At 46.2% G+C, this 27,928-nt stretch overlaps 1 protein-coding gene across 1 annotated transcript in view; it reads right to left on the bottom strand.

Moving 5' to 3' along the window:
* Positions 1–432: 432 nt before the first annotated feature.
* Positions 433–27,928, bottom strand: part of LOC137310160 (dermatan-sulfate epimerase-like protein) — a 53,745-nt gene continuing 26,249 nt past the window's right edge. Inside the window, exon 2 of the mRNA XM_067978133.1 lies at positions 433–5,257. Coding sequence (XP_067834234.1) covers positions 2,653–5,257 — 2,605 coding nt within the window. The 3' untranslated portion in view covers positions 433–2,652. The remainder of the gene's footprint in view (positions 5,258–27,928) is intronic.

Genomic DNA, 27,928 nt, shown 5'->3' with positions numbered 1-27,928 from the left:
TCGTTAATCACAAGTCAATCCCACTCTGTAATCAGTTGACATAAAGTATGCTCCTGAGGCAGCAGGATTTCAATCCCTCCCCTCCAAAGACAGAACCCTCCAATTTCTTCACCAAAAACCCAGCCAAGAATTGGTGAAACATGTTCTGTGGCAGCAGACAAGTTAGAACAATGATTAGGTCTGGCTGTGAATTCACAACCCTCACAGGAAAACAAGGCAAGTTCAGTCTGTCAGGGGATCAAAAAAAAAGCATAATAACTCTGAGTGAGTTAGTTACCAGCCAAACAAATATAACGATAAATTAAAAGCTGGTTTTGACATTTTTCTGAACAAATACCGAAGTACCCAGTATTCATCCTTAACCACTCAACATACATTGTTATTGCCTGGTAACGCACTTTATCCATCAGAAGAGACATTTTCACAGCTGTGAACACTTCAATAGTTCTATTATTTATTTTTAAATCAGTTCAAAATACTACACATGTAGATATTCCCAAAAATCAAAGCTCTTGCTCTGACAAGAGAAGTTCTGCCTGGTATTTGCACGTGTCCTGTATCAGTTAACATGCAGAACTGCAGCAGATAGATGAGTAACACCCAATGTTCATTGCTACTTGGCAGGAAGAGCCACTCAAAGCTAATATAGTTTCGCTAATTAATCAATGAACAGTATTTTTTTTTAAAAATTGGGCTGAGGCCTTTGTTGCCATTCCTGACTGATTGACAGTTATTAGGACCTTGAGGCTGTGGGATAATGGCGTATGAATGCTCAATGCATTTGCCTGAAATTCCTTGCTCTGCTATTTTAATGAAGGCATTAACCCATTTATTGTAAACTGGTACTGCCTCCATTCAAAGAGCAGAGAAAGGAATTTCAGACAGTAAGTATTTGTACTTTTGCACTGACACAATCAACATTTGGTTTTTATTTTCTGGGGACTTGGATTAATTTCAGTTTTCTGTGCAACAACATCTTGCATTTATATAGCACCTTTAACATAGTAAAACGACGTAGCTGAAGGCACGGCCGCCAGTGATGGAGCGATGAAAATCGGGGATGCGCAAGAGGCCAGAATTGGAGGGGCGCAGAGATCTCGGAGGGTTGTAGGGCTGGAGGAGGTTACAGAGACAGGGAGGGGCGAGGCCACGGAGGGATTTGAAAACAAGGATGAGAATTTTAAAATTGAGGCGTTGCCGGACTGGGAGTCATTGTAGAGGGGAGTTATACACTCCCCTCTACACACTTTCTTCTATCCTTTGACAAATTGCGACTGCACTATTTCCTTGGGCTCAAGTCTTCCTGCACCATGGAAGATAAGCATTTGTAAACACATCTTAGTTTCTAAATATTGTATTGCATGGACCTTAATTACTAGATCCACCCATCAATTCTCCCTTTAAAGATTTTATTCATTTTGTTTTATCAGTTTGACTGTATTTAAGTTAGATAAAATATAGAATCTTACAGTAAGGAAGGGGGCCATTTGGCCCATTGTGCCTGTGCTAGTAGGATAGATAAATTCATCCATATATTCCCTCTTCCCAGCTTTATCGTGTCCCCTCCGTTCTAGTATTTTCGAATTATTTATCACCGCCTCGACCTCAATGCTCCATTTCCAGATTCTCCTTTCCCTTTTTCAGTGTTACAGTGAGGGAGGGGGATAAAAAGTTAAATATTCTATCCCAATCTTCTAGCCGCTGTAACTTGCCTTCTTAATGTCATGCTGGGAGCAACGCAGCACTAAAGTTGTAAACCAAGTGACTTCACAATTTGATACTACAGGGACTGTACGGCACACCAAACAGCCCAAATATTTCCAAGTTCCAGAAAGCAATCCATGTCATGTTGATATTACGAACTCTTTATACGGTCAATTACACCAGAAAAGAGCAATATCTAGATGACAAGGTACTTGACAGTAGTTGTCTCTCCATCCATTACAGTTCAGGAGACGACTCATAAAATTGGCAGATGTTTTAATTCAGTTTGGAAACATACTAGGTTCCATAAATTTTGTAAAGCTCCCCCTTGGTACATTTTTATGTGCCATACTAACAAGTGATAAATGTAAGCACTGCAGATGACACTAGAAGTCCCACACGAGCCAGATATTGTTTTTCCGGACGTATATCTTCTTCTCTTCAGGAGCGTCGGAGCAGGTCTCATTCCAAGAATGTTAGCAGTAACTCCACAGCCCAGAAACATGATAATTAACAGCAGTGAAAAAAAACAGCATCTGCAGCTAATTATCACTTGATGGTCTGAGCTGAGTGACACGTTCCTGAATGCGTTTAAAAGCCGACTTGTATGATAAATGCCACGAAGCATCACATCATTAATGGTGTGCTACAAGATTACTTCACTCCCCCCAAAAATTCCTCATACCTTGGCTTTCACGTTCATTAAAAAATTCCCACAGTGTCTGCATCACTGGCCTACATTTTTAATGTGTTTCCTTGCAAGACCCTGTGGGACTTCTGGTAATAATTATTTCAGAAGTAATTCCTAGGAGACCGGAAACTCATTCCGTTATTTTTTTGACCTAAATCCTTCAAATGAAGTGTCTTCTCCAGAAAGCTCCCAGACCCGTTCAACTTGATTGTGCAAACAATTTTGTCAACGCTTTGTAACTCCTAGCGAAACTGCTTTCAACTCGTATACCTGGAATACCCTAACTGACTCATCACTGACCAGCAGATGTCTTCGATTATCCTGACGTCCTTCTCGGGCATCTTGTCCTTCCAGATGTGTATGTTACTGGGTGATACCTCTCCTTCGAAAGGAAGGTGGAATAGGTTTGTGGACGTGGCAAAAAGTATCCTGTTTAGCACCGCTGGGGGGAGAGAAAAGCCCAGAAAGACATAGATTTTCTCAGCCGTTTCTTGAGGGAAGTTAACAATGTCTTCAAACTTCAACAGTTGGTAGTTTGTGGGTGGCAACTTCTTGTTTATCCTCAAAGTTGCCCTGGTATTCGCGAGCCACAGATGAGCCAAGAGAGAAACTGTACTTTTGGCCGGGGCTGAAAACTGCCTCCGAAGTAGCTCGTATTCAAAAGCATACCCTGAGTCCAAATCACATTTTTCCTTATCATTTTCTTCCTTGAATAGCATAGCTAAATGCTGGGGCACATTTCTTAGTGAATAAAGGCTGGGCTTGCTGTTATACAGCAATGAATAGATCCACGCGCGTGGGTCTCTCACCACATACACAGCCCTCATTGAAGGTCCTATAACTCCCTGCACAAATGGGAGCTTTAACGTCCAGCTCCCGCTGCTTAAACTGAGCACTACACGTGCATTTGGGTAGGAAGCAAGATGCCTCCTCAGTCCTTTAATATATTCCGCGTCCTTCTCTAGGTTTTCTTTGTACTTAACGTTCTGATCCATTAAGGAGGCCTTCCTTCTGTATTTCCTCTTCTTGTCCCTGGCTACATTGGATTTTTCCACAGGAAATATACTGTCGCTTATCTCGTGCAACTGAACGTTCTGTAGATGAAGCTTTGTATTTTGAACCAGCGACTGAAGCCAACCCTGGATCAAACGATAGCGGCCAGCTTGGACGTCGGAGAATTTCCACTCACACGCGTCGACAAAGGAGTCAAACTCAAATTCCATCTCGGGAATATCAAGGTGCTCCGTAGGGACCCTGATGTAAATAAAGTCTGTGTTGTTAACAAAGAGGTGCTTCAGGATTTCTGCTCCCGAACCTGGTAGCGAAGCGATGACCACGGGTGACATTTTGCCGAGGGTTTCGTCCCATTGCTTTGAGTGGACATCCACATCTGGGCTGGAGTCATCGCCGTTCCAATTCATGCCGCACAGGGGCTGCGTGCACGTGCTCCACAGAGCCACAAGCTCCACGAACCACAGTGTGATGACCATGAGCAATGCAAAGCGCATCAGCTTGCTGAAAGAAATGTAAAGCTTCCAGTGAGCAGCCAGCAGGATCAAGCCAATGCACAAGGCGATGGCCAGGAGCACTTTCACTGTTAACCCAAAATGAAAGAAGTTTGTGGTGATTTTCCTTTGTCTCTCCAAAGCTGTTGTTCCAAAACCAAACCTTGTTACTTGATTTGTATCTTCCACCTTAGCATAGCCCCCAAATCCTAAATAACTGAACCGTACAGTTGGGTCATTGTAATGAGTCACAACAGACACAACTGTCTCTGTATTATTAATGTTTAGTGCGACTTTCAATCCATATCTGCTATCGTCAACAAACCTGCAATTGGAAATCTTGATGTATGGTCCATGGAATACATAGGCAATTCTGGTGACAGGTTGTCCAAGTGGAAAGGTTACATTGACAAATTGGGTCCATCTCTTCTTGAACTCAGCAGCCTGTTCTGCCTCCTGTATTCTAGAGACCGGGCTGTTGCCACGATGATCGAACCAAAACATTTTGTACTGTGCATCCCAGACATCCATCATGGCTCCGTTCAGCTGGCCCATGAATTTGTAGGGGACGTATTTGAAGTCAATGTCGAGGTTGTGAAAGAATGCGCTGACGAGGTTAACAGGGGAATCCTCTAGCCGCTCAATGTGATCGATCACCAGCAGGACCTGCGGGTTCAGGAGCAGCAAGGAGCGGTACGCACTCCGCAGCCTCATGGCGGAGGAGTAGGCAGACGCGGCCTCGCCGCTCGTGAACATCATCCCCCCGTGCTGCGTCGCAGTGATGAGCTCCCCCGCTGAACTGCCAGCCTCGTCCGCCATCCACTTGAGCCACTGGCCGCACTCGCCCAGCTGACCCTCCCAGGGCTCATTGCATTGACTCGTTGGAGAAGGGGAAAACACCAACACATTGTTCAAGTAGCTGTACTTTGGCCCGTATAAAGCCTCGGAGACAAACACCTGTCCATTGGGGGCAAAGGTGAACGAGTTTTGATCTGGGTGCTCGTGTCCGGGGTTAAAGTTCTTCCAGCCGTCGATCCACGAATAAGGACTCTCGTGAACTATTTCATACACTGCACGCCCGCCGAGCTTCCCTGATTTAAAGGAGACAAAAGTATTCCCCAGGTTGTTGGGTAACCCCCCTCCGTAGGTGACAACTCCCCAGTTGGGGAAGATGTGCAACTTTGGGGTGCCGTAATCAGCGGGGGGCTGTGGGGTCAGCTCCGGGTCGTACCAGATGTATTCGGTATGGAGGGTGCACCACCTCTGGGCGCTGGAGGGCTCCATCGGCCCGTCTTTGGGTCGGTGCTTCCTGATCTGCTTTGCTAACCAGTTGCCGCTGCCATTCCTCAGCACGTATCTAGAACACAGGAACAAACATGGGCTTTAATCAGACCTCGAGCGGCAAAAACGATACAAGACTCGGTAACGTGATGCTATACTTATTTCAGATGGCTTGCGGCATCGGTGAGATTGCATTTTTTTTTAATGATTTGAATGCTTGTAAACCTCGGCCGGGAAGCTAAACATTGGGAGAAAGTATTTGCTGGAAATTGGCAGCATCATGGTGTATAGTTCCCAGCCCCATAATCCACCGCGTGAACAGGAGCCTCCTGACATCAAACAAGCAAGCTGTTTTCCTGGCTCCCGGTGCCAATGCATTTTTAAACAAACAAAAAATTAAAGAAACGTTGGTCCGAACTAAAAGATCAACTCAACCCTTTAAGTCTTTACGGTTATATTTGCTTATATTTCAGATTGGCGTGCTTGGGCCAGGATCGGTACTTGGGCCTCAGCTATTTGGCGTCTGTATCAATGACTTAGATGAAGGGACCGAGTGTAATGTATCCAAGTTTGCTGATGATACAAAGCTGGGTGGGAAAGTAAGCTGTGTGCAAGACACAAGGGGCCCGATTTTACCAGGGGTGCGGGTTCTCGGCGGGTGGGCCAGCGGGCTAGTGGGTTGCCCGCGCGATCGTAGCAGGCAACACACGAATTGGATCCACTTACCTGCTCCTCCGGGTTCCCCACTGCTGATCTGCGCGTCGGGCGGGCTGCGCATGCGCAGTAAGATCTGTCAGCTGGAGGCGCTCTATTTAAAGGGGCAGTCCTCCACTGACAGATGCTGCAACAAATAGCAAAAATTACAGCATGGAGCAGCCCAGGGGGAAGGCTGCTCCCAGTTTAATGATGCCTCACCCCAGGTGTCATTAGATGGGGTGAGGAGGAGGGGGAGGACAGAGATCTTCCACCCGGCGGGCGGGAGGAAGCGGCCTGCCTCTGCCACCAAGAAGGCCTGGCTCGAGGTGGCAGAGGAGGTCACCAGCGCCACCAACATATCGCCCACCTGCATACAGTGCAGGAGGCACTGCAATGACCTAAGTAGGTCAGCCAAAGTGAGTACACTTACTCATTCCCCTACACTCCGTCTGCCACAACACTGCCCCCACCCCACATCTCCTTCGGCACCGCCAACACTACTCTGTCACATCACCCCTCACACCCACTCAAACCTCATCCTCATCTTACCTGCACCTACTCACCTCGCCAGTACTCACCCCGCCACTACCACTCAACCCAATCCTCATACAATCTCATGGCTCTATCCCATACTCACCCTCTCGTGCATCTCTCTCACGGCCAGCCTCACTCAACCTGCCACCACCTGTGCTGCAGCCACAGGGCATGCATCACATATGTGCAGTAGGCAGCGTATGGCAAATGTGTTGTGAGCATGAAGGGGATGCACAAGGGTGTTTGAGGGTTTGTCATGGTTCTTACTTCTATTGAATTAAAGAACAACTCACATCACACATTATATTGGCACCACTACTGCCATGTCTTCGCGAATCCTGTCAGGTTTGTGCAGTAATGCCTGCTCCTGGGTATCCCTATGAGGACCCACCACTGATGCCACCCAGTGTGTCATTGCAGAGTGGATGTAGGTGTATTTGCAGGGCTCTTCTGCGCAGACGACTGAGAGACATCGGGGATGTCCCCGGTTGCAGCCTGGAAGGCTGTGGAGCAGAAGTTCGGGAGGGCAGTGGTGACTTTGACAGCGACAGGTAGGAAGATGGTGCTCAGGCCAGCCAGGAGCAGCTCAGCATGAAGGAGGCTGCAGATGTCCACGGCTACATGTCGAGTGACTCTGAGCCTCCGTGTGCACTGCTGCTCAGAGAGGTCCAGGAGGCTGAGCCTCGGTCTGTAGACCCTGTGGCGAGGGTAGTGCCCTCTGCGACGCATCTCTCTCTGCGGTAGCCCTCCCTCCTGCTGTACAGGTGGATGTGTCACAGCACTCTGTTGTGGAGCTCAACGTGTCAGAGGTGGACGGCGTGGATGGCGAGGCTGATGAGGCTGGTGATGCTGTTTGCCCTCCGAGGAGGTCATGACTGCAGCTACGGTGGCCCCCATCCGCAAGATGTACATCTGAGGGGGTCCACAAGGTAGGTACATGTCTCCGGATCCTGGGGTAAGTATGCAGGTTGGTGACTTCGACCATCAGGAGGAGGGTGGTGGAGGCCAAATTTGTCCCAGGTGACAGAGCGGCCTCCTGCAATGGCTGAGGGTCTCCCCCCCTCAACCTGTCAAATGGACCTTTGCAGCTGCCACAGGCTGACAGCTGCAACACGTCCATTTCAACTGGGAGTGTTTCCCCCAGTGTGGGAAACAGTCGCATGTTTATCCAAAATCACACACAGTCCCTTAATCAGGTCAGTTAATGACCTGAACAAGCAAAGTAAATACTCTCAAGTGGCATCCCGCTGGCTTTAATTGCCTGCGGGATTCCCACCAGCGGGGGCTGCGCGCGCACGCCGGCACGTCAGCGCGGAACCCGGAAGTGGGCAGGATCGAGGCGCGATCCGGTCCCGCACCTGGATTTTGGGATTTTCGGGGCCCCCCCGCCGAGAACGCACCCGGTAGCCGGTGCTAAAATCGGGCCCAAGGAGTCTGCAAGGGGATATGGACAGGTTAAGTGAGTGGGCAAGAAGGTGGCAGATGGAGTATAAAGTGGGGAAATGTGAGGTTATTCACTTTGGTAGGAAGAATAGAAAAACAGAATATATTTTAAATGGTGAGAAACCATTAAATGTTGGTGTTCAGAGAGACTTGGGTGTCCTCGTACAAGAAACACAAAAAGTTACCATGCAGGTACAGCAAGCAATTAGGAAGGCAAATGGCATGTCAGCCCTTATAGCAAGGAGGCTGTAGTACAAGAGTAAGGAAGTCTTACTACAATTGTACAGGGCTTTGGTGAGCCCACACCTCGAGTACTGTGTACAGTTCTGGTCTCCTTATCTAAGGAAGGATATACTTGGCTTAGAGGTGGTGCAACGAAGGTTCATTAGATTAATTTTTGGGATGAGAGGGTTGTCCTATGAAGAGAGATTGAGTAGAATGGGCCTATACTCTCTGGAGTTTAGAAGAATGAGAGATGATCTCATTGAAACATACAAGATTCTGAAGGGGCTTGACAGGGTAGATGCTGAGAGGCTGTTTCCCATGGCTGGAGAGTCTAGAACTAGGGGACATGGTCTCAGGTTAAAGGGTCAGCCATTTAAGACTGAGATGAGGAGGATTTTCCTCAGTCAGAGGGTTGTGTATCTTTGGAATTCTCCACCCCAGAGGGCTGTGGATGCTGAGTCATTGAATATATTCAAATCTGAGATAGATAGATTTTTGGACTCTAGGGGAATCAAGGGATATGGGGATCGGGCAGGAAATTGGAGCTGAGGTTGAAAATCAGCCATGATCTGATTGAATGGCGGAGCAGGCTCGAGGAGCCTTATAGCCTACTCCTGCTCCTATTTCTTATAAAAAGTGCAGATTCAACTTCAGATGGCTGAAAGTTTATCGACTTTGGTTTCCCTTAGGTGGTACCGGTGGCCAGAGCTTGTTACAGACACTTTCATGCACGCACCCTTTCTGCAACTGTTAAGCAGTTTAATAGAGATGCTCAAAATTATGAGGGGTTTTGTTACAGTAGATAGAGAGAAACTGTTTCCGTTGGCAGGAGGGTCGGTAACCAGAGGACACAGATTTAAGATAATTGGCAAAAAAGCCGGGGGGAGATGAGGAGAATTTTTTTCATGAAGCGAGCTTTTATGATCTGGAATGCACTGCCTGAAAGTGGAAGCAGATTCAATAATAACTTTCAAATTAGATAAATACTCGATGGGGAAAAATTTACAGGGCTATGAGGAAAGAGCAGGGGACTGGGACTAATTGGATAGCTCTTTCAAAGAGCCGGCACAGGCACAATGGGCCAAGTGGCCTCCTTCTGTGCTGTATGATTCTATGAAGCGTTTTGCAGAAAGAACAGAAGTGGTTATTGAATTCAAGAATGTAGCTTAACTCTGAAATGATTAGAAGGGACTCAAAACATAGATGGTTTAACATATGGGATAGCATTTTTTATAACTCCTGCTGCAACAGTTTTTTTTAGTTTGGATGAATTTTATATTTATAGAGCATGATAGTTAGCCAGTGGCTAGACCTCTCACTTCTGATGACAGAAGGTTGTGGGTTCAAGTCCCACTCCAGAGATTTGAGTGTAAAATCTAGGCTGATACTTCAGTGTCTTTCAAATCAGGCTTTAAACCAAGGCCCCGTCTGCCCTTTCAGGTGGACATAAAAGATCCCATGGTGTTATTTTGAAGAAGAGCAAGAGAATTCTGGCTAATATTTATCCATCAACCAACAGCACTAAAACAGGTTATCTGATCATTATCATGTTGTTGTTTGTGGGACCTTGCTGTGTGCAAATTGGCTGCCGTATTTCATTACAACAGTGACTACACTTCAAAAGTACTTTGTTTGCTGTGAAGCGCTTTGGGATGTCCCGAGGTCATGAAAGGTGCGATATAAATGCAAGTTTTTCTTTCTTTCTTTTTAACACTGACAGAGACGAAATTCAGTGAAAGCCCAAGGATAATTACAATGGATTTTTGAAGAAATAAGCTCTCAAGTTTTCCATTATGTCACAAGGTAAGGTCAAATGTCATTTGTATCGCCACTGTGTTCCAGTGGGAGGATTAGGAACAAAGGAACATAGGAACAGGAGTAGGCCATTCTGCCCCTCGTGCCTGCTCCACCATTTGATAAGATCATGGCTGATCTGTGATCTAACTCCATATACCTGCCTTTGGCCCATATCCCTTAATACTTTTGGTTGAAAAAAGCTATCTATCTCAGATTTAAATTTAGCAATTGAGCTAGTATCAATTGCCATTTGCGGAAGAGAGTTCCAAACTTCTACCACCCTTTGTGTGTAGAAATGTTTTCTAATCTCGCTCCTGAAAGGTCTGGCTCTAATTTTTAGACTGTGCCCCCAACTCCTAGAATCCCCAACCAGCGGAAATAGTTTCTCCCTATCCACCCTATCTGTTCCCCTTAATATCTTATAAACTTCAATCAGATCACCCCTTAACCTTTGAAACTCTAGAGAATACAACCCCAATTTGTGTAATCTCTCCTCGTAACTTAACCCTTGAAGTCCGGGTATCATTCTAGTAAACCTACGCTGCACTCCCTCCAAGGCCAATATGTCCTTCCGAAGGTGCGGTGCCCAGAACTGCTCACAGTACTCCAGGTGCGGTCTAACCAGGGTTTTGTATAGCTGCAGCATAACTTCTGCCCCCTTGTACTCCAGTCCTCGAGATATAAAGGCCAGCATTCCATTAGCCTTCTTGATTATTTTCTGCACCTGTTCATGACACTTCAATGATCTAATGTACTTGAACCCCTAAGTCCCTTTGGACATCCACTGTTTTTAACTTTTTACCATTTAGAAAGTACCCTGTTCTATCCTTTTTTGATCCAAAGTGGATGACCTCACATTTGCCTACATTGAATTCCATTTGCCACAGTTTTGCCCATTCACCTAATCTATCAATATCGCTTTGTAATTTTATGTTTTCATCTCCACTGCTTACAATGCCACCAATCTTTGTGATGTGGAGATGCCGGTGATGGACTGGGGTTGACAATTGTAAACAATTTTACAACACCAAGTTATAGTCCAGCAATTTTATTTTAAATTCACAAGCTTTCGGAGACTTCCTCCTTCCTCAGGTAAATGTTTACCTGAGGAAGGAGGAAGTCTCCGAAAGCTTGTGAATTTAAAATAAAATTGCTGGACTATAACTTGGTGTTGTAAAATTGTTTACAATTACCAATCTTTGTGTCATCGGCAAACTTAGATATGAGACTTTCTATGCCTTCATCTATGCCTTCATTAGCTTACCATCACCTTCTTCTGATAAGATGGTTTGCACAACTCAGCATACATCACTTGGAATAAGGGCAGATAACGTTTTATTATAGCTTTGAAACTGCCACAACCCTGTTACACTTTCAAAATTTATCCCGAATGCTCATTAAAAAAGGACACACTGAAACCAAAAATAATTGCAAAACACTAACTTCAGCAGGCAATATTTTTGAATCACAATCATTTTTCATTAATGTAAAGCTAGCCCATTCCAACTGAATACCTAATCTTATATCTATCCAATACAACACTCGGTACTCACTGTACTCAGTAGTGAATGCTGCATAAATTTGATATCGGACAACCATAGAACTACTAAAAACCTTTAGGTTCAAGAAGAATTTTATAAATGTGCGTTTGTGTTTGAAATCATTGCGCACAGCTCCCCCTCCCCACCCCCCCTTGTTTTTCCCCCCCTTTTCCCCTCTGTTACTGAGCCATGCACTAACTGGTGAAAGGGTATGCAGGGAATGTCTTCCCGGGCTTCTGCAAAGGCTTCTGTAAGCAAGCCACAATCAGATGCCGAAAGCTGCTTAGTTATAACTTTGCTGTGGAGGAGAAGAGGGAGGCACTGCCAGGCTTCTGCCCCGATACATTCACAATAAGGCAGCTGAGATTAGTAACTTAGCAGTGTGGGAAACCTTGCTAGCAATGCCTTGCACTCAACTCTCAATGGCCATCTTCAGAGACAATTGCATGGTTTTTGGTCATGACATAAGGAAGGGACATCTACAGTTGGCTACTTGTTGTGTTTAATTCCCTGGTTTTACTACCCACTACAGAATTCGTACTCTTTCTGGAAAGAGAGAGAATTAACAGGACTATAAATGAGTGACGCACAGTCACCTGAGACCCATCCCACCTATTGAATACAGATGAGACATCAAAGGAATAGAAGGATATGTTGAAGGGGTTAGATGAAGTAAGGTGGGAGGAGGCTCGCGTGTAGCATAAGCACCGGCATGGACCTGTTGGGTCGAATGGCCTGTTTAAAAAGGGAGAAAGAGATAGACCGAATAATTATAGGCCAGTCAGTCTAACCTCAGTTGTGGGCAAATTATAGGAATCGATTCTGAGGGACAGCATAAATTGTCATTTTGAAATGCACGGGTTAATCAGTCGGCATGGATTTATTAAGGGGAGGTCGTGTCTGACTAAGTTGATTGTATTTTTTGAGCAGGTAACAAGGAGGGTCGATGAGGGTAACGCGTCTGATGTAGTGTACATGGATTTTAGCAAGGCTTTTGACAAGGTCTCACATGACAGACTGGTCAAAAAAGTAAAAGCCCTTGGGATCCAAGGGAAAGTGGCTAGTTGGATCCAAAATTGGCTCAGTGGCAGGAAGCAAAGGGTAATGGTTGATGGGTGTTTCTGCGACTGGAAGGCTGTTTCCAGTGGGGTCCCACAAGGCTCAGTACCAGATCGCTTGCTTTTTGTGGTATATATTAATGATTGGGACTTGAATGAGGGGGGCTTGATCAAGAAGTTTGCAGATAATACAAAAATTGGCCGCGTGGTTGATAGTGAGGAGGAAAGCTGTAGACTGCAGGAAGATAACAATGGACTGGTCAAGTGGGCAGAAAAGTGGCAAATGGAATTCAATCTAGAGAAGTGTGAGGTGATGCATTTGGGGAGGGCAAACAAGGCAAGGGAAAACACAATAAATGGGAGGATACAGAGAGGTTTAGATGAACAAAGGGACCTTGGATTGCATGTCAACAGATCCCTGAAGGTAGCAGGACAGGTAGATAAGGTGGTTAAGAAGGCATACGGGATACTTTCCTTTATTAGCCAAGGCATAGAATATAAGAGCAGGGAGGTTATGCTAGAACTGTATAAAACATTGGTTAGGCCACAGCTTGAGTACTGTGCACAGTTCTGGTCACCACATTACAGGAAAGATGTGATTGCACTCGCGAGGGTACAGAGGAGATTTATGAGGATGTTACCAGGGCTGGAGAATTTTAGCAATGAGAAAAAATTGGATAGGCTGGGGCTGTTTTCTTTGGAACAAAGGAGGCTGAGGGGAGATTTATTTGAGGTGTATAAAATTATGACGGGACTAGATAGAGTGGATAGGGAGGACCTATTTCCCTTAGTAGAGGGGTCAGTGACCAGGGGGCATAGATTTAAAGTAATGGGTAGAAGGGTTAGAGGGGAGCTGAGGAGAAAGTTTTTCGCCCAGAGGGTGGTGGGGGTCTGGAACTCACTGCCTGGAAGGGTGGTAGAGGCCGAAACCCTCAACTCATTTAAAAAGTACTTGGATGAGCACTTGAAGTGCTGAAACCGACAGGGCTATGGACCAAGTGCTGGAAAGTGGGTTTAAGCTGAACAGCTCTTTTTCAGCCGGCACGGACATGGTGGGCCGAATGGCCTCTTTCTGTGCCGTCACTTTCTATGAAGGGAACGAGTGAAATGTATCCAAGTTTGCTGACGATACAAAGCTAGGTATGAAAGTAAACTGTGAGGAAGGACACAAAGGGCTCGATTTTGAAAGGGCGGCGCGATGTCAGTGGGGGGGGGGGAAGAGGGTTCAAGGGGCACGCGGGTAACCCGACTAATCCCACCCGATCGCAAGTTAATTAGCGGCCCTTTACGTCGTTTCTGCATTTGCCGTCCGAAAGCTGTGCAGTGGGCAGACTGCGCATCCACGTGGCAGGCTGTCAGCTGGAGCGGCTCTATTTAAAGGGCCCTACACAGGTGCAGGTGGAGCAGTCTTTGGCGGGGCCCTCTCGGGCTCCAAAACCCAGAGGGCGTAGGCCGAAAGCATCTCAGCAGTCAGGGCATGAACATGAGCAACCTGCCACCACCTCTGCTGCAGTCACAGGGGCTGCAACACATAAAAGTAGTCGAAAGAGAAAGGCTAAGGATTTGTGATCACGAAGGGGATGCACCAGGGTGTCTGACAGACTGTCAGGTTTTTCATAGAATAGAATCATAGAAGTTTCCAACATGGAAACAGGCCCTTCGGCCCAACATGTCCATGTCGCCCAGTTTATACCACCAAGCTAGTCCCAATTGCCTGCACTTGGCCCATATCCCTCTATACCCATCTTACCCATGTAACTGTCCAAATGCTTTTTAAAAGACAAAATTGTACCCGCCTCTACTACTGCCTCTGGCAGCTCGTTCCAGACACTCACCACCCTTTGAGTGAAAAAATTGCCCCTCTGGACCCTTTTGTATCTCTCCCCTCTCACCTTAAATCTATGCCCCCTCGTTAAATTCGTTTTTTGTTATATTCACATTAAATGTTATCATTCCCACCACTACTGCCATGTCTTGCCCATTCTTGACTGGCTTTCATGATAATGCCCTTTCATGAGCTTCACCATGAACGGCGACACTTGATGCCACCCATTGGGTCACTTTACAGCGGGTCCATGTGTAGTTTCAAGACTGTTTTGTGCGGGGGCGGGTCCTGGTGTTGGCGCTGGTCATTCCAGGTGGTGTGAGGACTGGACACTTCACACTGTCTGATGTTAGGAGAACTGTTCACGTATCAGTGACTCCCTGGCCTCACAAGCAGCCAGGTGAGCCGCTGCTCTACCCATGGGTTCCACCTCCTCCTCCTCCGCCTCCTTCTCCTCAATGTGGATGGCAGATTTGGGTGGGCCCTCTTCAAGTGGCACCCCTCTCCATTGTGCAGGGCACAACACACGACTATAATGCGTCCCACTCTGTATGGTGCATATTGAAGTGCTCCCCCAGAACGGTTAAGGCACCGAAATCGCATCTTGAGCAGCCCTATAACATGCTCAATTGCAGACCTGGTGGCAAAGTGGCTGTTGTTGTAGCGACGCTGTTGCTCGCTGATGGGCTTCCCCAGAGGTGTCATGAGCCACGTGTGCAGGGGTTATCCCTTGTCCCCAAGGAGCCAGCAATTAATGGTGTTCGGTGCATGGAAGAGGCCCGGGATGTTGAATTTCCTCAGAATGAAAGAATCGTGGCAGCTACCAGGGAATCATAGGAAATTTACGGCACAGAAGGAGGCCATTCGGCCCATCGTGTCCGAGGCGGCCGAAGATAAGCCACCCAGTCCAATCCCACTTTCCAGCACTTGGTCCGTAGCCTTGTAGGTCACGGAACTTCAGGTGCACATCCACGTACTTTTTAAATGAGTTGAGGGTTTCTGCCTCTATCACCCTTTCAGGCAGTGAGTTCCAGACCCCCCACCACCCTCTGGGTGAAAAAATTTCTCCTCAGCTCCCCTCTAATCCTTCTACAATTACTTTAAATCTGTGCCCACCCCCCCACCCCGAATTATTGACCTCTCTGCTAAGGGAAATAAGTCCTTCCTATCCAATCTATCTAGTCCTCTCATAATTTTGTGCACCTCAATTAAATTGAGCCTCCTCTGTTCCAAAGGGAAGAAATCCAGCCTATCTGATTTTTCCTCAAAACTAAAATTCTCCAGTCCTGGCAACATCCTCATAAATATCCTCTGCACCCTCTCTAGTGCAATTACATCTTCCTGTAATATGGTGACCAGAACTGTATGCAGTACTCAAGCTGTGGCCTAACCAGTGTTTTATACAGTTCTAGCATAACCTTTCTGCTTTTACATTCTATGCCTCGGTTAAGAAAGGAAAGTATTCCATATGCCTTCTTAACCACCTTACCTACCTGTCCTGCTACCTTCAGGGATCTGTGGACATGCACTCCAAGGTCCCTCATTTCCTCTACATCTTTTAGTAACCTCCCATTTATTGTGTACTCCCTTGGCTTGTTTGCCATCCCCAAGTGCATTATTTCACACTTCTCCGGACTGAATTCCATTTGCCACTTTTCTGTCCACCTGACCAGTCCATTGATAGCTTCCTGCTGTCCACAGCTTTCCTCCTCACTATCAACCACGCGGCCAATTTTTGTATCATCTGCAAACTTCTTAATCATGCCCCCTACATTTAGGTCCAAATCATTAATATATTTCACAAAAAGCAAGGGACCGAGTACTGTGCCCTGTGGAGCCTCACTGGAAACAGTTTTCCAGTCACAAAAACACCTGTCAACCATTACCCTTTGCTTCCTGCCACTCAGCCAATTTTGGATCCAACTTGCCACTCTCCCTTGGATCCCATGGGCTTCTACTTTTTTGACCAGTCTGTCATGTGGGACCTTGTCGAAAGCTTTGCTAAAATCCATGTAGACTACCTCAAATGCATTACCCTCATCGACCCTCCTTGTTACCTCCTCAAAAAATTCAATCAAGTTAGTCAGACACGACCTTCCCTTAACCAATCCATGCTGACTGTCCTTGATTAGTCCGTGTCTTTCTAAGTGACGGTTTATCCCGTCCCTCAGAATTGATTCCAATAATTTGCCCACCACCAAGGTTAGACTGACTGGCCTGTAATTTCTTGGTCTATCCCTCGCTCCCTTTTTAAACAGCAGTACAATGTTAACAGTTCTCCAATCCTCCAGCACCACGCCTGTAGCCAGTGAGGATTGGAAAATGATGGTCAGAGCCTCGATTATTTCCTCTCTTGCTTCTTTTAACCGCCTGGGATACATTTCATCCGGCCCTGGTGATTTATCTACTTTCAAAGATGCTAAACCCCTTAATACTTCCTCTCTCACTATGTTTATCCCATCCAATATTTCACACTCCTCCTCCTTAACCACAATCTCTGCATCGTCCCTCTCTTTTCTGAAGACAGACGCAAAGTATTCATTAAGAACCATAACCACATCTTCCACCTCTACACATAGGTTAACTTTTTGGTCTCTAATAGGCCCTACACTTTCCTTAGTTATCCTCTTGCTCTTTATGTATTTATAAAACATCTTTGGGTTTTCCTTGATTTTACTTGCCAATATTTTTTCATGCCCTCTCTTTGCTTTCCTAATTTCCTTTTTAATTTCACCCCTGCACTTTCTATACTCCTCTAGGCTTTCTGTATTATTGAGTTCTCGGTGTCTGACATCAGCTTTCCTTTTCTGCCTTTATTTTACCCTGTATGCTCCTTGACCTCCAGGGGGCTCTAGATTTGGCAGTCCCACCCTTTTCCTTTGTGGGAACATGTTTACTCTGAATCCTCACTATCTCCCCCTTCAATGCCTCCCACTGCTCTGACATTGATTTATCTTCAAGTAGCTGTTTCCAGTCCACTTTTGCTAAATCACTTCTTAGCTTAGTAAAATTGGCCTTTCCCCAATTGAGAACTTTAACTCCTGTTCTGTCTCTGTCCTTTTACATAACTATGCTAAAATTAACTGAATTATGATCACTACCAGCAAAATGCTCTCCCACTGATACTCGTTCCTCCTGCCCAGCTTCATTCCTTAAAACTAAATCCAGAACTGCCCCCTCTCTTGTTGGGCTTGCTACGTACTGGCTAAAAAAGTTCTCCTGAATACAATTTAAGAATTTTGAGCCCTCTATACCCTTCACACTGTTTGTGTCCCAGTTAATATTAGAGTAGTTGAAATCCCCTACTATTATTGCCCTGCTGTTTTTGCACTTCTCAGAAATTTGCCAACATATTTGCTCTTCTATCTCCCTGTGACAGTTTGAGGGTCTATAGGACACTCCCAGCAATGTGACTGCCCCTTTTTTGTTCCTTAGCTCAACTCATATGACCTCATTTGCTGATCCTTCTAACATATTATCCCTCCTCACAGCTGTAATTGTTTCTTTAACCAAAATTGCCACCCCCCCCTCCTTTTTTATCCCCCTCTCTATCTCGCCTGAAAACCCTGTAACCAGGAACGTTAAGCTGCCATTCCTGCCCCTCTTTGAGCCGTGTTTCTGTAATAGTTAAGTTATCATACTGCCACGTATCTATCTGTGCCCTCAGCTCATCTGCCTTATTCACTATACTCCTTGCATTGAGGTATATACCGTTAAGCACTGCCAAACTCCCTTGCTGGAATCTGGCGCACGCGGTGAAGGAATTTTTTGCGGTGGTCACAAACGAGCTGAACGTTGATGGAATGATAACCCTTCCTGTTGATGAACAGTCCTGGATCATGTGAAGGTGTTCGTATTGCTATATGGGTGCAATCAATTGCACCTGGCACCCGTGGGAAGCCAACCACAGAGTGGAATTCAACCTCAGCTTGTTTCCCGTGCTGTGGGAAACACTCCATGTTCAAGGAGACGTGTTTCAGCCGGCAGCCAGTTGGACATTTAAATCCCTGTTTGACAGATGGGGATAAAAGGTGAGTTTTTGCAGCAGGGCACTCAGTTCTCTCAGACAAACTTTTGGCTGGGAGATCTTTGTGTTTCGACTGAAAATTCTTGGTTTACACTCAGAATTCTTCTTTTTACGCATATTTACCAACTTTTCGGACCCCTTCAAAATGACACCATCCGATTGGGGGGCTGCCAACTCCGTCTGGCTGAGGTCGTCCACGGGGAAGTTGACGTAGTGCGAGGCCCTGCGAAACAAACTGTCGGTGACCTGCCTTATGCACTTGTGGCAGACAACAGAGAGACCCCAGCGATGTCCCTGGAGGCATGCTGGAATGATCCGGAGGTGAAGAAGTTGAAGGCCAGTGGTGACTTTAACAACGATGGGTAATGAGATGCCACCGGGCCCAGCTGGGAGCATCTCAGCATGAAGGAGGCTGCAGATGTTTGCGACCATCTGGAGACTCACTCTCAGCCTCCGAATTCACTGCTCCTCAGTGAGATCCAGGAAGCTGAGCCTCGGTCTGTAGGCCCTGTGGTGAGGGTAGTGCCTCCTGCGATGTCGCTCCCTCTATTGTTGCCCTCTGTGCTCTTGTGCAGGTCCCTGTGGCGCAGCACTGTGTTGTGGAGCTCCAAGTGACGGAAGTGGACGCTGTGCCTGGCGAGGATGATGATGTTGCTCGTCCTCAGGTGTAGTGGTGAACGCAGGCAGGGCACACCCCCCCCCCCCCCCCCCATCCTGATGGTATCAGTTTGAAGGGGTCCGAAAAGTTGGTAAACAGAAGAATTCTGAGTGGAAATCAAGAATTTTCAGTCTGAACACAAAGATCTCCCAGCCAAAAGTTTGTCTGAGAGAACTGAGTGCCCTGCTGCAATAACTCACCTTTTATCCCCATCTGTCAAACAGGGATTTCAATGTCCAACTGGCTGCTGGTTGAAACACGTCTCCTAAAACATGGAGTGTTTCCCACAGCACGGGAAACACGCTGAGTTTGAATTAAAATCGCACCCCTGCCTCAGTCTCCACAAAATTAACGACTTAAACAAGATTAACGATGTGAATAAGTGGTTTAATTATCATCCCGCCGGCATTTATTGCCGGTGGGACTGTCCGGAATCGTGAAGCGCCCGCGCACACAGGCGCGTCTGTGGCAACCTCAAAAGACAGCAGGTTGGAGCCGGCTTCTGAACACGCTCGGGATTTTTGCCATTTTTGCAGCCCCCCGCCCGCAACGCAATTTGATTTTAAAATTGAGCTCAAAGAGTCTGCAAAGGGATACAGTAATTGGGCAAGAAGGTGGCAAATGGAGTACAATGTGGGGAAATGTGAGGTTATTCACTTTGGCAGGAGGAATAGAAAAACAGAATATTTTTAAATGGTGAGAAACTATTGAATGTTGGTGTTCAGAGAGACTTGGATGTCCTCGTACAAGAAACACAAAAAAGTTAGCATGGTGATACAGCAGGCAATTAGGAAGGCAAATGGCATGTTGGCTTTTATTGCAAGGGGGTTGGAGTACAAGAGTCTTACTACAATTGTACAGGGCTTTGGTGAGACCTCACCTGGAGTACTGTGTACAGTTTTGGTCTCCTTATCTAAGGAAGGATATACTTGCCTTAGAGGCAGTGCAACGAATGTTCACTAGATTGATTCCTGGGATGAGAGGGTTGTCCTATGAGGAGAGATTGAGTAGAATGGGCCTATACTCTCTGGAGTTTAGAAGAATGAGAGGTGATCTCATTGAAACATTTAAGGTTCTGAGGGGGTTTGGCAGGGTAGATGCTGAGAGGTTGTTTCCCCTGGCTGGAGAGTCTAGAACTAGGGGGCTTAGTTTCAGGATGAGGGGTCGGCCATTCAAGACTGAGATGAGGAGGAATTTCTTCACTCAGAGGGTTGTGAATCTTTGGAATTCTCTACCCCAGAGGGCTGTGGATGCTGAGTCGTTGATTATATTCAAGGCTGAGATAGACAGATTTATGGACTACTTGTTCCTCCAGCTCTAGCCTTTTCTGCATCCCCCTCTCCCTCTATGCCATCACTGGTAGGCATGCCTCCAGCCTCCTAGAGCCCAAGCTCTGGGAATCCCTGCCTAAGCCCCTCCTCTTCTAAGACCCTCCTTGAAGCCTACCTCTTTGATCAAGCTTTTGGACACCCTTCCTAAATATCTCCTCTTCAAATTCCAATGATTAAATCCCATTTAAACTCGTATCAGAGCAGGTCTGGGTGGTTAATTCTAGTCCATGTCCATGGTCTGCAGCATATACATTGCTGCAGCCGACGGAGCTCTGAAATCCAACAGGGTACCTACAGAGAAAGATACCAGTGAGGAATCTTGGCAACTCCACAATGACAGCCAATGCTGCCCGATGACACAAGGGTTTACAAAGGTAGAGCGAGACTGCGTTTACATTAGCACCATCTTAACATCTTACTGGTATATAACCCACAGTCAGAGCACCAAGATCTCAAACCAGAATGGGTAACGACAGAGTGTTGAGTGTTATACTGTTCTGCTATACACTGGAATCTATATTAGTATAAATCACACATTGGAAGCAGGAGAGAGCAATGATTCAATGGAAGTGCATGAAGGAATAATCAACATTGGTTTCATCAATTCCTTATTTATTGGTGATCATTTTCATATTTTAAAATATCCGGGAAGTTGACAAATTATAATCTTGATAGATTTGAACCTTGGTCCATATGTGCTATTCAGGTCAGAAGGTTAAGGCCAAATCATTGTCGATGTCAAGGGTCATAAAATGATTCCTGTTCAATGACCCATTAACTAAAGAAAATACTTGCATTTATATCGCGCCTTTCATTACCTCAGGACGACCCAAGGCCAATGAAGTACTTTTGAAATGTTGTCACTGTTGTAATGTAGGAACTACTCAAAATTCTATTGTAACTACCTTTTTCAATCAGTATCACACAGTAGAATTATAACTATCTGATAGCCCCTGCTTTACTTGCTTTATAGTGCTGCTGTCAAACTGAGTCCATGGCAAAAGCAGCTATTGAATTCAAGTGACGACCTGCTGACTCAGTACCACTCTAAACCGTCCTGTACAATATTTTTGTTCGTCCTAACAGACTATTGTTTGTGCTATACAGCATGTCTCCTTGTAGAGCACAGGACAGCCCTGCCTGGCATATGGCCAAGGGGATACTGGTAATTTGTATGTTAACTTAATATTCTCCACCGATAAAGACATTCTGCATAATATAGTGGCTCGTTCTGTATCAAGAAAGTGCAAAATTCAATACACCTTTAAGTCAACCCATGACACAAACCACAGCAGGAAGAACAAGGAGAGGCAATATAAACTAAATGGTACAATTCTACAGAGACACCTGGGGGTATATGTGCACAAATCTTTGACGGTGGCGGGACAGGGTGAGAAAGCGATTAAAAAAGCATACGGGATCCTGGGCTTTATAAACAGAGGCATAGGACTCGATTTTAGGGTCGGGTTTCCAGCGGGGGGGCCCCGAAAATCCCGATATGAGGTCACGTGACCGGATCGCGCCGCGATCCCGACCACTTCCGGGTTCCCCGATGACGTGCGGGGCTGCGTGCGTGGCCCCCGCTGGTGGGAATCCCGCAGGCAATTAAAGCCAGCGGGGTTCCACTTGAGAGTACTTACCTTGCTTGTTGAGGTCAGTTAATGAGCTGAATCAGCTGTCAAAAGAGGAAGTGTGGGATTTCACCTGCATCGCAGCGTGTTTCCCATACTGGGGGAAACAGTCTCTCTCCAACCAGGCGTGTTGCAGTCAGCAGCCTGTGGCAGGTGCCAAGGTGCACCCCACGGGGGAGAGCCCTCACCCACACAGGAGGCCACCGCGTCACATAGGGCAACCCCTGCCCCCCACCACCCCCCGCCAAGCCAGAGGACAGACCGACACGAAATTGCAGCCCCAGTCCGAGGAACCATCCACCTACCCTGCACAACCCCTCAGACCAACAACGGCCAGATGGGTGGTGCGTGGACACCCTCGGAGGACGAACAGCATGACCAGCCCCAGCAGCCTCGCAGTCCACGCGGTCCGCCGCAGAGACGTGGAGCCCCCCAACACGGTGTTGTTGCACGTCCACCTGCACAGCAGGAGGGAGGGCTACCGCAGAGAGAGACGCATCGCAGAGGGCACTACCCTCGCCACAGGGTCCACAGACCGAGGCGAAGCTCCCCGGACCTCTCCGAGCAGCAGTGCACACGGAGGCGCAGATTCGCTCGACATGTAGTCGTGGAGATCTGCAGGCTCTTTCATGCCGAGCTGCTCCTGGCTGGCCCCAGCACCAACTGCTTACCTGTCGCTGGCAAAGTCACCACTGCCCTCCACAACTTCTCCTCCGCATCCTTCCAGGGTGCAGCCGGGTACACCGCCGATGTCTCTCAGTCGTCTGCGTGGAAGAGCCCTGCAAATACACCTGCACCTACTCTGCAGTAACACGATGGGTGGCATCAGTGGTGGGTCCTCATAGTGATACCCAGGAGCGGGCATTATTGGACACAACAGACAGGATTCGCGGAGACATGGCAGTGGTGGTGCCAATATAATGTGTGCTGTTTGTTGCTCTGAAATTCAATATAGGTACCACCCATGGCAAACCCTCAGACACCCTTGTGCACCCCCTTCATGCTCACGAAACATTTGCCTTATGCTGCCTACTGCACATATGTGATGCATGCCCTGCGGCTGCAGCACAGGTGGTGGCAGGTTGAGTGAGGCTGGCCGTGAGGGAGATGCACGAGAGGGTGAGTATGGGATAGAGCCATGAGATTGTATGAGGATTGGGTCGCGTGTTAGTAGCAGGATGAGTACTGGCGAGGTGAGTAGGTGGAGGTAAGATGAGGATGGGGTTTGAGTGGGTATGAGGGGTGATGTGACAGAGTAGTGTTGGCGGTGCCGAAGGAGATGTGGGGTGGGGGCAGTGTTGTGGCAGACGGAGTGTAGGGGAAAGACTTCATGTTCTCACTGTGGCTGACCTACTGAGGTCATTGCAGCGCCTCCTGCACTGTATGCAGGTGGGCGATATGTTGGTGGCGCAGGTGACCCCCTCTGCCACCTCGAGCCAGGCCTTCTTGGTGGCAGAGGCAGGCCGCTTCCTCCCGCCCGCCGGGTGGAAGATCTCTGTCCTCCCCCTCCTCCTCACCCCATCTGATGATACCTGGGGTGAGGCATCATTAAACTGGGAGCAGCCTTCCCCCTGGGCTGCTCCATGCTGAAATTTGTTCCATTGGTTGCAGCATCTGTCAGTGGAGGACTGCCCCTTTAACTAGAGAGCCTCCAGCTGACAGATCGTACTGCGCATGCGCAGCCCGCCCGACGCGCAGACCAGCAGCGTGGACCCCGGAGGAGCAGGTAATTGATTCCTATTCGTGTGTTGCCTGCTACGATCGCGCGGGCAACCCACTAATTTCACCCAGCGTGTTGACCACGCTCCCGAAACCCAACCCGCCGGAAACCCGCAGGCCTGGTAAAATCGAGCCCATAGAGTACAAAAGCAAGGAAATTATAATGAACCTTTTATAAAACACTGGTTCGGCCACAACTGGAGTATTGAGTCCAACTCTGGGCAGCACACTTTAGGAAGGATGTGAAGGCCTTAGAGAGGGTGTAGAAAAGATTTACTCGAATGGTTCCAGGGATGAGGGACTTCAGTTACGTGGATAGACTGGAGAAGCTGGGATTGTTCCCCTTGGAACAGAGAAGGTTGAGAGGAGATTTGAAAGAAGTGTTCAAAATCATGAAGGGTTTAGATAAAGTAAATAAAGAGAAACTGTTCCCATTGGCGGAAGGGTCGAGAATCAGAGGACACAGATTTAAGCAGCGAGTAGTTATGATCTGGAATGCGCTGCCTGAAAGGCAGATTCAATCTGTGGCTTTCAAAAAGGAATTGGATAATATTTGAAGAGGAAAAATTTGCAGGGCTACGGGGAAACAGCGGGGGAATGAGACTAACTGGATCGCTCTTACAAAGAGCTGGCACAGGCTTGAAGAGCCGAATGGCCTCCTTCTGTACTGTAACGATTCTATGAAACCATTCAAAGAAACGTGAATGAAGCAGCCAGCTTGGAACTCTGGATTGCACACTTCATCATTATTGCTTCACGATCCATTTAATTTTTATTTCACTAATCCACTTGCTGCCAGGGCTGCTCAACATCATGCGCGGTGCACAGAACGCACATTTGGCTGACTCAGAGTTCATAAAACTGACAAGCACGTCTTGTTTGAACGAGGAGAATGCAAATTCGCAAAACATTCATCACCAGCGAGTTTATATCCTTCAACAGACACATTCGGACGAACAAAATCTACAATTTTAGAGCCAGATGTTTTTCCAGTTTTTAAAACAATATTTTTTTTCCCACATGCTCACCATTACACTTCACTCAAATCCTTGTGATTGTACGGATAAAATGCTGGAATGCTTTAAAGAAAACAAATAAATACAGTAACCATAAACATGAAAAAAATAACTACACTTTCCTAAAATGATGCTACTTTTTTTTTTAAAAAGGCTTACATTTATGCAGCACCTCTCATGAGCTCAGGATGTCCCAAAGTGCTTTACAGCCTATGAAGTACTTTTTAGTGTAGTCACTGTTGTAATGTAGGAAAAGCAGCAGCCAATTTGCGCACAGCAAGATCCCACAAACAGCAATGTGATAATATCCGGATAATCTGTTTTTTTTTTAGTGATGTTAGGAACATAGGAACATAGGAGCAGGAGTAGGCCATTCAGCCCCTCGTGCCTGCTCCGCCATTTGATAAGATCATGGCTGATCTGTGATCTAACTCCATATACCTGCCTTTGGCCCATATCTCTTTATACCTTTGGTTGCCAAAAAGCTATCTATCTCAGATTTAAATTTAGCAATTGAGCTGGTATCAATTGCCGTTTGCAGAAGAGAGTTCCAAACTTCTGTTGGTTGAGGGATAAATATTGGCCAGGACACCGGGGGGAACTCCCCTGCTCTTTTTTGAAATAGTGCCGTGGGATCTTTTACGTCCACCTGAGAGGGCAGATGGAGCCTCGGTTTAACGTCTCATCCGAAAGACGGAACCTCCGACAGTGCTGCATTCCCTCAGGACTGCACTGGAACGTCAGCCTAGATTTAATAAAATGGCAACCAATTTAAATTCAGGCACAATTCTTCTGGCACTAATTACTAAATCACATACAATAGATTGTCACTAATTGAATCCTTATTATCATCAAACTACACCACAAATTTTGGCACTAATTGAAAGCCCTTGATTACACCATACAGGCAGTTACTGAAAGCTTGATTCAGAAACCATACGTTTCACAATAGCACTATAAATGCGAGCTAAAATTAGTAAGCATTTGGAAATTCATGGATCAAGAGGAGGCAGCATGGAATTGTTAAAACTGACAAATGTCATGAGTTTTGTGAAAATGTGACCAATTAGGTAAAGGGAATGCAATAGATGCAGAGGAGATTTATTGGAATAATACCACGGATGAAGGACTTCAGTTAAGTGGAGAGACTAGAGAAACAGGGCTTGCTGTCCTTAGAACAGAGAAGGTTAAGGGGAGATTTGATAGAGGTGTTCAAAATCATGAAGGGTTTTGATAGAGTAAATAAGAAGTTTCCAGCGGTAGAAGGGTCGGTAACCTGAGGACACAGATTCAAGATAATTGGCAAAAGAATCAGACGTGACATGAGGAAACAAAAATTTACACAGCGATCTGGAATGCACTGCGTGAAAGGGTGGTGGAAGCAGATTCAATAATAACCTTCAGAAGGAAATTGGATAAATACTTGAAGGGAAAAAATTGCAGGGCTTTGGAGAGAGCGGGGAAGTGGGACTAATTGGGTAGCTCTATCAATAGCCTCCTTCTGTGCTGTATCAGTCTATGATTCTATGAGATGCATTTTCAGAAGGAGTTCGATAATAAGGTGTCTCACAAGAGGCATATTAGAAATGGAGTAGCATGGATAGAAAGTCGGCTGATAGACAGGAAACACAGGGTTAGGGTTAGGTGTTTCTTGGACTGAAGAAGGGTTGAAAGTGATGAACCCCACAGGTCAGTGCTGAGTTCACTTTTGTATTCTTGATGTATGTATATATATATATATATATATATATATATATATCCATCCATATATAAGTGTATACCCAATATATGTGTGTGTTTATATATATATATATATATATATATATATATATATATAGAGAGAGAGAGAGAGAAAGAGAGAGATTGTGTACACAATCTCAAAATTTGATGACGGCAAAAGGTGGGGCATTTGGAAAACAGTGAGGAGTAATGTAAAAGACTTTAGGAAAACAAACAAGTTGGTGGAATGGGCAGATGTAATTTAAGTTTGAGGGGGTACATTTTGGGAGAAAAGGCAAGGAATGGGAATATACACTTAATTGAAAAAGACACTGACGGGTGTGGATGAACAGAGAAACCTAGGCACTCAAATAGACAATTCCTTGAAAGTGCAAGTGCAGGTAGATAAAACCATTAAAGGCCGAAAGAATATTAGGTTTTATGAACAGGGGCAGGGAGCACAAGAGTAAAGAAATTTGGATGAATTCATCCAAAACACTGGTTGAGCTGCAGTTAATGTACTGTGTGCAGTTTTGGGGAGTCCACTACAGACAGTACCTTAGAGTGAGAGGACATTCAGCGTAGATACACCAGGTTAATACCTAGGATGGGAAACTATAGTCATGACCAGAGACTTGGGATATTGGGACTATTTCCACTGGAGCAGAGAAGGCTAAGTGTAGATTTAAAGAGGTTTTTAAAATTATGAAGAGTTTTGATAAAGTGATTAGGAAATGACTATTCCCTGGTTGAGCAGTCAGTGACAGTGGGTCTTCAATGTTTAATTTCATATATTTGGTTTTGTTCAAAATTTTATTTTGGACAATAGAAATATCAGTTACTGACGAAAAAAAAAATTCTTCCAAGTATTTTGAGTAATTTCATTGATTTATCAACAACCTGATTGGCAGGAGGCAACGGTATCGCTCAGTTAGCTGCACTGATGATTTGTGTTAAGTTTCTAGCACTTTCTGCCTGGTAGCTTTTCTTCAAATAATTTTGAAAAACGAGAGGTCAAATTTCAAAAGCTTTATTGGGGTAAAATCTATATTATGTATGTTTTGAAAGCAAGCAAAGCCTCTGAGGAAAGAGATAGGAAGGAAAAGGAAGTGGGAGGGGAGGAGTGAGGCAGGTTGAGGGCAAGAGGGCCTTTGGAGGGAGGGAGTGCAGGAAATGGATTGAGGGTCGAGGGTTAAGGGCGAGGCGAGAGGCAGCGGAGGACAGTTCAAATGGGAAGAGGTAGAGATAGTGATGGGATTGAGGAGATGGTAAGAAGTGGAGCAGGTAGTGGGAAGTGGGAGGGGATGTGAAGGAGCCACTGAGGGCCACGATTTCCCTGTAAACCCCCTCGCCAAATGCAACTGTTGATGGCTCCTTTCCCCCCACCAGACAGGAAAGAAGAAAAGAAAAACCGTAGGAGAGAATCAAAAAGGAGCGGTAGGGAGAGAGGGAAGCAGAAGATACAAAACAAAGAGATAAACGATAACATGAAGACAGCAGCGACAGACAACAGAAAGACCATATTCT

This window comes from Heptranchias perlo, chromosome 3 (assembly GCF_035084215.1).
Source record: "Heptranchias perlo isolate sHepPer1 chromosome 3, sHepPer1.hap1, whole genome shotgun sequence".
NCBI classification, from domain to species: Eukaryota; Metazoa; Chordata; class Chondrichthyes; order Hexanchiformes; family Hexanchidae; genus Heptranchias; species Heptranchias perlo.
The sequence above is the reverse complement of the archived record's forward strand: the minus strand, read 5'-3'. Positions and strand labels throughout refer to the sequence as shown.